Source organism: Notolabrus celidotus, chromosome 22 (assembly GCF_009762535.1).
Source record: "Notolabrus celidotus isolate fNotCel1 chromosome 22, fNotCel1.pri, whole genome shotgun sequence".
Lineage (NCBI taxonomy): Eukaryota > Metazoa > Chordata > Actinopteri > Labriformes > Labridae > Notolabrus > Notolabrus celidotus.
The window spans coordinates 7,769,352-7,782,748 of record NC_048293.1 but is presented as its reverse complement, the minus strand read 5'-3'; the positions used below and the strand labels follow the sequence as shown (position 1 = coordinate 7,782,748).

Genomic DNA, 13,397 nt, shown 5'->3' with positions numbered 1-13,397 from the left:
TAAATGGTGTTATTGGAAGTAGCTTACAAGCAGTCTGAAAACGATGGATAATCACTTTGTAGAAAGTTTTGTTTTATTACATTTTCAAGTTCAGAATTTAAGGCATAAACATTAGCATGAGCTAGCATGGCTTCCTCCAAACAGCTGTCTCTCTGCCTCACCTCTCCATGCGACAGCCATTGTTATCTTTTTCCTTTAAACCGATACCGCTCGTATTGAAGCCGCTCACTGCAGTGGCAGTGGTGGTAGAGATTGCGGGCTTGTTTTGCACATGAGGAAGGATAGCATTAGCGCTGAGATAATGGCACCGTGCATTGTTTCGCTGGCCGTGTGGAAGTGGTGGGACAGGATCTATTAGATGCAGGCCCATTTCCCTCCAACTGACGCTAGCAGCCCCCACAAACATTAGATAAAGAGCCTTGCCCCAAGCCTTTGTAATTTGTTTGTATTTTTCTGCTTAATGTACTTTGCTCAATCTTGTTTAGCGATGATAGAGGCTGATAGCCTTATCTTGCTTTGCCAAGGGCATGAGCCACTACCACTGCTTGGTTGAACATTGTTCCTTTGAAGAACATGGATGTGAATGATCCTTTTCTTCAAATTTGATTTGGATGCTGAATAAATTGTATTTTTATTTTTTATTTGCATATGAGATATCTTATATTATGCAATCACCAAGAATGTTTATGACTGTAATTAATTTTTTTCTTTTATTTACCAGATTAAAAATGATGGCAAATCTGTGAGAATTGTCTAAAGCTTTGCTAGCCAAAAACTGCCTCTTGGTCTCATTTCTGGCTTTCTATGTTCCGTCTCCTTCCTTCACACTTCCTTAAGATGCCTTTCATCCTGGCAAAAATGTGCTACTTTTGATCACTCAATATGCATTGTGACATCTGTATGGAAGCCCCAAGCGAACTTTCATCCTTACATTCAATTTCCTCCTTTTTCTGGTGATAATGAGTTGATTTCCAGTGTTTTTCTCAAGATCTTGACTTATTTAGCTCATTATCTGGGAATAAAAAAGCTGGTTTTCCTATTAAAATTTGTTAATTTATCTTTGATTTTTCAAACCTTTTCCAAACTGACAAACTTCTTACGTATGAACAGCATTATGGGCATACAATAATGAAACTATTAGTAATTTGTTTAACTGACCAGTGATCTCCATGCCAACTAACGAGGTCTGATGGTTTGATCATGGTCACTGTGATAGGCCAGACCGTGACATGCCATGCTGTCAGAACCCACACTAATAAGGAAGCTAAACCTCCTGCTATGTTTGTCTTGTGCTTTTGCAACTCTATGAGTTCTGATCATTTGACATTAAATCGAGATCTCAAAAACCAGCTGAAATTGACTCGTTATCACGGGAAAACCAATTCAATAAAAGGTAAGGATGCATGTTCGCTTAAGGCTTTCGTGCATCTGCCTTTGATGAAAATATGTGTTTTCTCCTGCTGCTTTTTTCCCATTTTTTAAAGTCTAAGTCCAGTCAAGTTAATCTAAAAAAACAAAGTCAGATTTAATTCTCATCCCAAGGCTAACGTGTTGCTCCATAGCCAATTTTTTTTACTCTGCAGCCTCATGTCAGAGCATGAAGGATAATCCAACCATTTAAGAAAAACAGCACTCACTGAGGAGGCTGGACATGTAATAAAACCTTTTAAACTCACCAGTACCAACAGCTAGTCAGGCCCAATATTGCCTGTCTGAGAGCAGACAGCTGAGGAAAAGTGCTAAGTCTTTCAACTCCCTGCCATTCATCTACTCCAAAATTAAGAGGGCTTTTATGTTTTGTTTTGTGAACCATTCCCCTCAAGAAATATTTGCGGCAGGCCCCATCACCTCCCGCAGCTAAAGTCATAACCAGCCTTAGAAAAACACTGTCTGGAGTCTGGAGAGTGGGTTAAACCAGCATCACAGCTATATTTTCCTCTGGTCTCTCTCTGGGGAGGGAATTGGGGGAGGATTGGGGAGGAGGGGGGGGGGGTCATGATGTCTATTGGCGCTGTGGAGGATGGAGGACAGGGGAGCCAAGATGCAAAGAGCCTGGAACCTGACCTCACCAGAAAAACATTTACATTTTCAAGTGTGTGTGCATTTGCAGGGCCGGTGCGTGACTGTGTCTATACACATGGACTGCAGTACTTGTGCGTGCGTACACTCTGTGGACTAGGTGGTTGTTACGGACCATGAAAAGCAACTGACATAGTTTACCTCTTTGTGGCATGAGACTCCTTCTTTGATTCTGTCCTAAACTCGCTTTCTGGAAACAGCTTCCTGTCTCAGACTCTCAAACACACTCACCTCAGCCAAGTGGGATTATGACTCTATTTAATGCCCTACAGAAAAACTTTTGCAGGAGCTTATTTATTGGAACACCTTATCCTTTTAATGGTAAAAGGCGAGACCTTGAATTTGTGGAGGAAGTAAGAGAATTTCCTGTCATCTTTCAAAAAGGATCCAAAGAATTTTATCGTCTGAGAGCAGAGGCCCAGAATGGCAACATGTTTAATGTTGAAACAACCATTAAAATGTAGAATTTCTTAAAAGCCAGTAATAACTAAGCTTGTTTGCTTGAATTACAAGAATTCACAGACATTAAGAAACGACCTTATGTCTCCCCGCCGCTTCTCAACATTTGGTTTTCCATGCATGTAGATATGGAAAGCCTCCCTGTCCTTGGACTGCTCAAACCAGGGCTTTGTGCTTGCTTTGGCCGAGACCTTCTCCCTCCCTGCCTGACGACTGGCTGGCCCCTTGTTTACGTAACCATATATATCTGAGGAGGAAACTCGTGAAACGTTAATCTCTCTACTTTTTAACCCTGATGAATTTCTACATTTTCCAGCTGTGCGGCATGGCATATTTATGCTCAGGCTCTATCGCTGAAAACAGCTCTGTCACTGTAAATGAATCACTATACAAGACTGAGGAGTGTGTGCGTGTGTGCGTGTGTGCGTGTGTGCGTGCGTGCGTGCGTGCGTGCGTGCGTGCGTGCGTGCGTGCGTGCGTGCGTGCGTGCGTGCGTGCGTGCGTGCGTGCGTGCGTGTGTGTGTGTAAACTTCATGCTTGCAAACTGTACGAATAAAAACTCAGCTGCTAGAAAGGTTCAGAAAAACTTTCATGGATTGAATCTGGGGCTTCTTGTCACTCTTCAGAACTTAAATCATCACATGTCAACCTGACACTCGTCATATCGCTGTTGGCTGATAAGCGTGCCTCACTCAACACGCTGATGACACAATGCCTCATGTCATATCCTCTGTTGGCTGGTCACACCTGCATTGTGGCCTCAGCGGCGTACAATACTTTCCCCTTTTCTGCTTCCTCTCTGCCCCCTTCTCGTAAATCTGACCTGCATCATCTCAGGAACTGGTCAGGGTATTCCAACTCATGAGCAGCTGGTTTTGTAAGCCGTTTTGTTTTTCTTCGTCTTACACCACTCTGTATGGTCGAGGACTGACATGGGGTGAGTCATCTCTCTTGCACAAAGGAAGAGCCCATCATTCAACAGCTGCTTCAAACAGACAGCCCCACCAATTTACCAACGGGAATGTCTCTGAAAGCCTTTTAGAACAAGATTTGGCCCAATGTTTGTTTTACAAAGACATTTGCTAATCTTGCATGTCCATTTGTTGCTTTGTTATGACGCATTAGACATTGTAATGGGGTGTTTTAGCTTCTTTCTGTATATACAAGCAGTTTAGAATCTTGGAGTTGGGTGTAACTCCAAAAACACCACAACTAGTCCAAACTAAATTCTGCACATCAACGTACACACATCCTATCACTTCTTTGCTAACTCGAGGAGTCACCTTGGAGTACAACAGTCTGTCCAGAATGGTAATGAGGAGGCTGATGTAAAACAAATAACAAGTGTCTCCTCCTACTGAGCTCACCCCAAGCTTCCTGTCAGTTTGCCATGTCTGAGTTATCAGGACAGCCCAACACGCCCCGGGACTACATCCGCATTACATTAAACACAATCGCTTGACCCTAACTGGCCCTATCCCCTGTACCACATCTACTTGAGCTGCTGCAACAAGGTCCAACCCTCTCCTCTCCTCCTCACCCTGTGTTCCCACCATGTAAGCGGGAACATAGAGGGGGGACAATCCCATTACATTACAACAGACCCAGAGCTGATCTAATGGAGGGAACATTAAAAACATGTCGCGTCCAGTCACTTACTTGATGGATCCTGGGAGGGAGGGATGGATGGATGACGAGGAGGAGGAGATGGAGTGTTGGATGGGAAAAGCAGGCTGTGGGGTTAGAAGGGGTGTCGATGTGACAGTGTGGATGCGACATAGGAAAGCTTGTAATGGTACCTCGCTGCCCTTGAGCAAACTGTCATTCAGAGCACTTTAATTAATTTCTTGACTTTGTCTGCTTCCCCCGCCTCCATGCCGTCTAGCCCTCTACATACAGGAAGAAGTGATAGAAAGTACATGTCAACAACTTTGGATTTGAAAATAAAAAAGGGGGATTTTGCAATAGAAAATGCAGACTTGTGTCAATAATAGGCAAGATCTGCCAAAGCTGGCTTCCTAGTTGTCAGAATGGTCTGAAGCAGGCATGCTGGAAACCTACCATTTTGCAGAATGGAGCTTTGTATTGTTAGGGTGTATAATTAAGACCTCATTGTGACAGCCATTGAGAGGGAGAGAGCTAATGAGGGTTCTGATGTATTCCATATGAATTTGAATATTGAATTTTTAATATTTTATGGCTTTCTAATTGCCTTGGTTGCTGTTAATGGTTCTGACTGTTGAATATTACCCGACTGGATGTGTGGCATGTGAAAGTACCTCGAAGCCAAGAACTTGAATAAAAAAAGCCGCATTCTCAAGCGGAATTCCCTGCTTTATGAGCGTGGTGTATATGTATCTCTGGGGCAGATACATATCTTGACTGAAGGCATGCCCGTGACTGTGAATACATTGGAACCACTCTTTAACTCCCTTACTAAGATGAATGTATATATAATTACAAAGTATATCACGCACGCACTACCTTGATATAGAGTTTAATGGCCGTATCGTTTCTTTGTGGAGCATGTCTGCTGGCCTTAATCTTCCCCACAGCTGACATCTTAATAACTCAGCCCTCTCCATCCATTTCCACGGGAGACATCCGGATGTTGGGGAAGGATTAGTTTAATGAATTTGACAATTAGTAACAGAAGTTAATGACTGCATGGGGCTAAGTACCCTGATGGACATGGCTGCTGGGGGAGGCTGAGGGCTTCCATTGCTCTGGGCAATAGATCCTCATTAATAGCTTTTCTGCCTGCTGGAGAGGACCGGGGAAGCCGGGGCCAGGCCTTTGTTTAGTCTGCCTCTGAAGGGGTCGCACTGTTGCACAACGCCACGCCAGAATTAGTCCCGCTCTGGGCGTGAGTTAATGCAGGAGGCCTCGGGGTCCTGGATCAGGTGAAGCTTCCTTTAATGAGCTGGGGTCATTAAACGTTGAGAAAAGAAATGTGACATGGAGCCAGGGCAGGCGCCGGGGGGGAGCTCTTTCTTCGAATCTTGCGCCAAGAGTCATGAAGAAAGAAAAGTGGCTGATAGGTACAAGAGTCCTGATGACTGACCTCTGAATGAATGTACTGTCGTGTTGGCTTCTCTTAGCCAGACTCCACCTCTAATGCAGTCAAAACATCGTTTACGCTGATAGCTCTCATAAAGATTTTATTATTATTTATTATTATACTGTACTTCATGAGCTACCTTGTTGCTTTGTCAGGTATTCCCACTATAAACCATTTTGATACATTTTTCAGCTAACCATAAAATCAGAGTTTGGGTTTTTTATGGCATTATGAATACACATGGAACAATTCCCATAAAACCCATCAATGCTGATTTATACCTACATATACCACTTCTTCACAATAATTTATCCTACCTTTCCCACAGAGGATGAGAAAGTATGTTGAGAATTTATAAAATCACATCCAGATTAGCATAAGCTGCCCCGTCATTCCTGCCTGTCTGTCTCATGGTGATGGCTATTATAGTGGGGAAAACATAACGACATCCAAAAATAATCATGTTCCAGTGCTGTTTGCCAAAAGGTCTACTAGCTACAGTCTCCATTCAAAACACTGGGTCGTGTGAGAAATTTTGTCTTGTGTTATCATTGGTGGCGACTATGCCTGGGTATTACAAGGCTGCATGATGTAATCTAATGAGAGCTGGGGAGAAGAGAAGCCATTTAATTGGTCGAACCTCAGCAGCCAGGGCCTCCAGAGAGGAGTGAAGACAGAGAGACAGACTTACAAGACCGGGATGTTGTTTGCTGTTGCTCTGATGCTCTGTTATTCTGTCAGGCCGAGTCTGGTCCTGCCAAGTTTAAAGCCGAGGGACCAAATTGGTGTTGATGGAGCACACACTCTCTCAACGCTCTCATTCTTTTCTCTTTCTCTTTTTTCTCTCTGTCTCCCCTTATCCAACTCTTTGCCTCCTAATATGCCTCTTTAGGAAGTGACAGTTGTATTTAGGGAAAAGGTTATCATTTCATTAGAATAGAGTGCTGGCCCGAGGCTTACCTAGAATTACATGGCACCGCCTGCAGCCCCCTCACTCTGTGCTGGGCTGAAATGTTATCAGTCTGACTTAATTACTGTCACTGGGCAGTGGAATTGAGTGTAATGTATATCCCAGTGTTGGAAACATTGGGGAGATATTAAAACATGAGCACAACTTAAGTTCTCGTGGGGTTCAACTCTGGGGTTAAACAGTTAAATGATCGGCTTGTATTTTTGTCCGTATGTGTTGAGCTTTGGACCTAACATCTTGGGCTGCAGCACACACAAACATACATATAGCAACACACACACACACACAGGCAGAGCACATCCTTTATCTGATTAGCTGGCACGCCTACGTGAAGCTGTGCGTGTATGTGTGTGAGATGCATAGTGCATTGCAGCGCAGCGTCAGGCCCCAGGCAGGGCATGGATTTCATTTAGGAAAGTATCAAAGGTTTACACGCTGTTCGCTTTAATCAGCATGTTTATCAGGCAGAGAAAAATTGCAGGAAGGGACCACAGGGAGAAGGAGGGGTGGAGGGATGGTGTGTGTGTGTGTGTGTGTGTGTGTGTGTGTGTGTGTGTGTGTGTGTGTGTGTGTGTGTGTGTGTGTGTGTGTGTGTGTGTGTGTGTGTGTGTGTGTGTGTGTGTGTGTGTGTGTATGTGTAAGAGGGGGTTATCTTAAGGACCAGTAGCCAGGGAAATTGATAATGGCTACAAGGTAATTTACTGGAGACTTGTGCATCCCTCCACTGCTTCTACCCCTTGCCTCTCATTCTAATTACAGCCCATGTAATGTTCTAATGAATCTGCAGGTGTGTGTCTGTAGGGGAGGGACATGATGATGGTAGGGAAGGGGGCCGTGCATGTATAAACGTGTGTGTTTGTTTGTGTGTGTTGCTCCGGTGTTTCTGAGAGAAGATTGAACACATCTCAAGGCCGTGTCAGCACCTCTCTGGTGCATAGTTGTCTCCCTGTTTGTGAAATATAAATATGAAATGAAAGGCAATTAGATTAGCCCTCAGCAATATTAAAGATACATGCCACTCACAGACACTGATACTTCAAGTTGTCACTGCAAGTTCCAGCCGGGTGTGTGTAGAGGAGGGAAACCGCGGCCAGACGCGCTCATCTCCTGCTCGCACTAGACTGCTGATAAGGTCCAGGAACTGCCTCCAGTTGCACTGGTGCCTCAAGTCACACAAACACACGTTAACTCACAAGGCCCTGCACACAAACCTTCAGGGGAAGGGCCTTGATATGACCAGAGTGTAAACATCCACACAGGATTGCAGTAAAGTGAGAGGAAAGAGTCGCTTTTCTTTGTTTCAGTCTGTGTGTGTGTGTTTGTTTACATGTGCTGTGTGGTTTTGTTCAGATAACACATTTTGGATATCATTGTAGGTTGAGAAAGAAGTACTTGGCTCCACGAGACAGTGACGTCGTACAGACGTAACAATGCACGTACACAAAAGAAAAATCTGCAAGGTAAAGTTTCCTCCATCTTTTATTCCTCTCCACAGGAAAAGGAGGATGTCGAGGCAGTGTCCGTGGGGGCCATTCTCTCGGATTATCAGAGGGTCCGTGTGGAAAATGTGTAAGTCAAAGACACGCTCATGATCCAGGATACACTGTTCAATTTCAGTGCACACACACCCTTTTTTCTGAAGGCCTCTGTAGTGGAATGACGCACGTTCTGTGATCCAGTGAAGGAAAAGAGAACATCCTCTGAAGTCTCTTTCACAGAGTGCTCTAAACTTGGACTGGGTGTTGTTTAAACACATACTTTATACACACTGAGTGTTGTTTGCGTCATTTCATCGGCACACTTTAATTGTGTGGTTCTGTTTTTACGTCACAATATTTAAAAAAAGGAGCTATAACCTGGTAGTTTTATCGTTTTGCATACGATTTTATTCATGTAAAAACTGGACTTCTATCGTCGATGAAGCACAAAAGCTTCATTCCCAGAAAGATGAGATGCACTCCTTATGACAGATATTTGTATGTTTGTTTTATTCCAGTTTTGTTCTATTCTTTCCTTTTGTTTTGCCTTTCACACTCATTCTTCTTTCTCTCTTATTCTTAACTTTGTCAGATTGGAGACACCTCAGCACAAAGCTCTCCTCTCATTAACAAATCGTCCTGTCAGTCAGCTGTGTCCCCATAAGCACACTGGATGCCCGCACATAAACATTGAGGCATTTCTTAAGCAGCAAACATTCAGACTTTTTCGGCCTGCTGTGGATTTGTTTCTGACACAGACCCTGAGATGGAGTATCTGTGAATGTCTTTAAATAAACCTAAAATAAAGACTATGTACTGCTGGTCTATCAGGGCGACAATGACTTATAATTGGAGATTGGGTCCAGCCCAGGTCTGAAGCTTTGAAGTTGTCCTGAAGTTGCAAATACAAGACATTAACCGCTCTGCATCTCCTTCTCTCTCTACGACCCACTGCTTCCCTCTTTTCCCTTTCACCTGTTCCCCAGATGTTTGCGGCTTGGTTTGCAGCCCCTGGCCTACCTGTGGCGCCAAGACCAAGAGTCCCTCCTCTCTGCGATGATATCATCTAACCTCAACGCTATCCTCATCAAAGTTGCCGCCTTTGGTGAGTTTGCACCCCACTCTTTTGTGTCTCTGGCAGCTGGTGAGCAGTCTTACGTCCCCTCCCTTCTCGTCCTGGTTTTTCTTTTTTACTCTCATTTGTACTTTCTCCAAAGGTGCCATGTTGGTTTTGCAGTGTTTGGCACAGGGATCGAAAGGGACCGAATTTGGATAAGTGAGGGACAGGAGGGAGGAGAAAGGGAGGTGTAACCAGAGAGAAAAAGAGAGACAAGCAGACTAATGCCCGAATCATTAATCCACGGCTTAGCAGCGGTGTTGAGACTTGTGCCAGCGGCGGAGGTATTGAAGCAGACAACAATATGAGAAGATAAGAAGCACAGAGGGAGGAGGAGGCGTGAGGGAGGGGTGCTGTGGCTTTGGGAGGGAGGGAGGGTTGGCAGTTGAGGAATAATCACAGGTGATTGCCTTGCACATTAATGCAACCTGTCAATAAGCGGCGCATGTCCCCATTGTGCGAGAGAAACACTGCTCTCTGCTTGTGCATAGCTCAGAGTACACGGTCCGTGAAGCGAAGATTAAAATCTCTCATTTACGTTTCTCAACTGCTTCAGCGCTGAGGGAAGAGGTTAATGTGGTGTCACCTGCTCTCTACCTGCCTGTTTTGGAGCCCGAGGACAGAAAGATCAGATTACTGAATAACAAGAGAGTTTGAAAGGAAAAAAAGTTTTCTTTTTCTTTTCTCAGGTACACGATGTTAGAGATCCCTACCTGTATCTACTTGACACTAGTGCAGCTGGATCCCTTTTGACAGAGCCAGTGATAAATGATAATTACGGCTACAAATGGCTCTTTTTACTCTCAAACTACTCACAGCGATAGATCATCACCGAGACTCTGTTTACGTGCTGTTAAGTGCTTGTTGTCACCTTTGGTAGCAATCAGTCCAAAAAGGGGTCCACAGCTGACTGATGACCCGCAGAGCTGAGTGGGGCGTTCAAGTTATTCTGCAAATCTTTCAGCGCCACTCAATAAAGAGTCATGGAATGTATGTGTCACGCCATTTATCTTTGGTACTTTATTTTCTGGATCCATTTCTCATTTTTAATAGTCTCATGATAGAGGACGTTTTGGTAATAAAGAATATCCGTGTCAGATGTCTGTCAGAGGACAGATGATGTCAGGATCCATGTTTTTTTTGGGGATTTCTTATTAGAGTTTCCAGACAAAATGGGTTTGTCTTCCTATAACACTTGTAATAAGATAAGATCTTAGTCTGTGTTTGTATTAATTGATCAATTATAAAGCTGAATTTCCCGTCTAGAATAACACCACCACACCTTTAAGACCTTAGTCACCTTATAACCCAGCTACCTCCGCCAAGCCTCCAACCCCAAACACAACTTTGTCTAAAAGCAAATTCTCAGCATTTTTCGGAAGATTATAATTAGAAAGGAAAATTGCCCTGGGTGCCTTTGAGTGCGTATCTCGGCCTCCCGCTGCCGGTGTTTGTGCAAGTGTGTGTGCATGTGTGTTTTGGCTACAGGTAAAAAAGGAAAGATCTTATCAGCCCTGACTCCTCACCTGTCCCGAGGCAGTGGTAATTAGAAAGCAGAGAATTGAATAGGGGTGCAAGCGCCCGAGGCGTTTTAGGCAGCACTCTTATAATTGCAGCTTTGGTGGGAGCAGGTCTGAGCAGCGAGGTGTGCTGCTCAGGAGAGATTGGGTGACAGAAGGGCGTACCTGGTGGCCTTTGGTGTTTTCAGATGTGTGTGTTTGTGTGTACGCGCGAGAGGAGGGAGATTCGGGGGGGATTTACCGGCGCAGACATCATGATGATAAAAAACAACTCTCACAGGGCAAAGGTTAAGTCTGCATGTGAACTGACGGCTAGAACTGCTTATGATACTCTGTGGTAGCAAGACTTTTTTTTTCTCTTTTGAGCTCTGAATAGTGAGAAGTCATTCAAGATTAATATTCCTTCATTAAACACTCAAAAAGACAGGTGAAAATTAGCAGTGAATGGATAAAGAAAAAAACCCTCTTTTTTTCATAAGGGAGGATATATTCCTTGATGACAAATCCCTGCAGTGAAAAGACAGCTGTCCAAATGCAGGATGATCCTCTAAGTGAATTCTCCAGAAGTGTTCATTTGCGTGCTGATGGCAGCCTAAAACCACAAAAGAGAGAAAGAGGATTTTAGTCTTTGAAGTTGCCAAATTGCATGTAGTGAAGTAAGTTCAGCTCTCTCAGTCTAAGCCTATGAATGTCAAAAAATAGTTCTAATTAGCATTGAGGAGTTTTTTCTTGAAGGGGAAATGCATATTTTTGTTTGGAAACTGTCACTTTATAATTCACTATCTCTTCAGCTAACCATGCTAATTGGCAATCCCAAAAGCCAGGATTAAAAATTCATGTAATTAGTTAATTGATTGATTAACGCAGGTGTGTGTGAGGGCACAGGTTCCGCGGTTAATTGGTCCTCGGCTCCAGAGATAATTGGCATGTGTGAAATCAAGGTCTATCTGCTGGAAAACCTTTTATCACTGTGTGATCTTTCAACCTTCACAGGAATGTAGCCTTTGTGACACAAATTTGCTCTCACTGATCATCTCACTCACTGTAAGACATGGATATAATTTAAAATATACATCAAGGGTGGTTAACATTCAAGTGTTTTGAAGATAATGCACAGATTTATTTTTCTATATAGAAGTCTATGCCTTTTTTTTCCTGTTTTTTTTAAAGAAAAACACAAAATCCATATTTTTTTCCCAGTTACCACATGAAAAATGGAGAAAAGTAAGTGTTATGTACAAAATTGTATATATAAGGTATAAGCAGTATATATTTTAATGTTTTAAGGACTCTATTAGAATGATGTCTGACTAGGACAGTGGATAGACAATCTGGGAAGAGAGAGTGGGGAATGACATGAGGCGAAGGACCACAGGCAGGAATCAAACTTGGGCCGCCCGCTACGAGGACTATAGCCTCTGCACATGGGGCGTGCAATTCAACCGCTAAGCCCCAGAAATATGTTTTTAAAGAAACATTACTAGGCAGGAGATGTTTGGACAAGACTGGAGCTCAATACTTCATAAGAAGTCCCTGCCAAAAGACAAGATGCAATACGCCCCTGGAATCAAGAGTGCTATCCTGTAACACATGCCAAATTAACTTTGAGTCATCCCCCTCAATCAATTCATTTTATCTGTCTTTGACATTTGTTAACAACAGCAAAGTGCACAGGCTCTGCTTTCTGTACAAATTCAAGGGAACTACAGTGAATCATGGCTTGAGGGTGGCTCATATGTTATGTCTGATGTTTAGAATTGAGGGCATTAGCTTTCTGTTTAAAAATGACAATCAAACAATGAAAGGTTGGGATCATATTCTACAGCTGGCTTAATAATGTCTAACATTACATTTTCAACAGCCAAGGTGTCATCTCTGATATCTGTTTGGTTTTTTTTTTTTTTTCTTTTAAGTCTATTTTAGAGTCTAAAATGGAAATGCACACAGTTTGCTTTTACTTTAGAGAAAGACAACTGTGACCTGCAGGTCCGCACTGGGGAAAGTAGACACCAGAGTATGGTCATGTTGGGAAATAACACAAAATTTGAACTATTAATCAACATGGTGGCATCTTACTTTTCTGAAGATCAGACTCACTTATGAAGTAAATTTTCCATCTGTTCACTTTATTCACTTCTTCTTTAAACATTTTTGGGGAGTGTTTGTGCCTTTGTTGGATTTAATATGATGCAATAATGACAGAAGGAGATGGGGCAGGGTGGGACAGAGATTTAACAAGGTTGTGATTATGTTTGTGTCTAGATGACATATAACTACATCCAGATAACTAAAACTTCTATTCACAGGAAACAAAGAGATACAAAAAAGATGTGAAAGTTTAATACCTTTATACCTGCCCTGTGAACCGCTGACCATGACCTTTCCTTGACTGTCAATCAAAATGATGAACAGGCTGATTTATACTAATGTAGGGGTCAAGGTTCAGCACTGCAGTTTTACTGTTTAGATATTATGACCATCAAACTATCCACCCAGCAGTGAGCTTTTGAACATTTTAAACACATTTTTCCCAGGTCAGTTTTAGTCCTGTTATGTTCTGTATGATTGTAAGTCCTCCCAGTTTCTTTTTGATTTGTTGGACTGAAAAGATTTCCTTTTTGATGGGATTGCTCCACACTTCCTGCTACCTATTATTCAGTTAACAGACGCTGAATTTCAGATAAGAGCTTGACAAATTTCACATATAACCTTA

The 13,397-nt window shown here is 43.0% G+C and overlaps 1 protein-coding gene across 2 annotated transcripts in view; it reads left to right on the top strand.

The window, feature by feature from the left end:
- dph6 (diphthamine biosynthesis 6) overlaps positions 1 to 13,397 on the top strand; it is a 65,632-nt gene that overhangs the window by 8,507 nt on the left and 43,728 nt on the right. For both annotated transcript variants that reach the window (XM_034675503.1, XM_034675504.1), the window contains exons 4-5: positions 8,065 to 8,138; positions 9,034 to 9,152. In XM_034675503.1, coding sequence (XP_034531394.1) covers positions 8,065 to 8,138; positions 9,034 to 9,152 — 193 coding nt within the window. The remainder of the gene's footprint in view (positions 1 to 8,064; positions 8,139 to 9,033; positions 9,153 to 13,397) is intronic.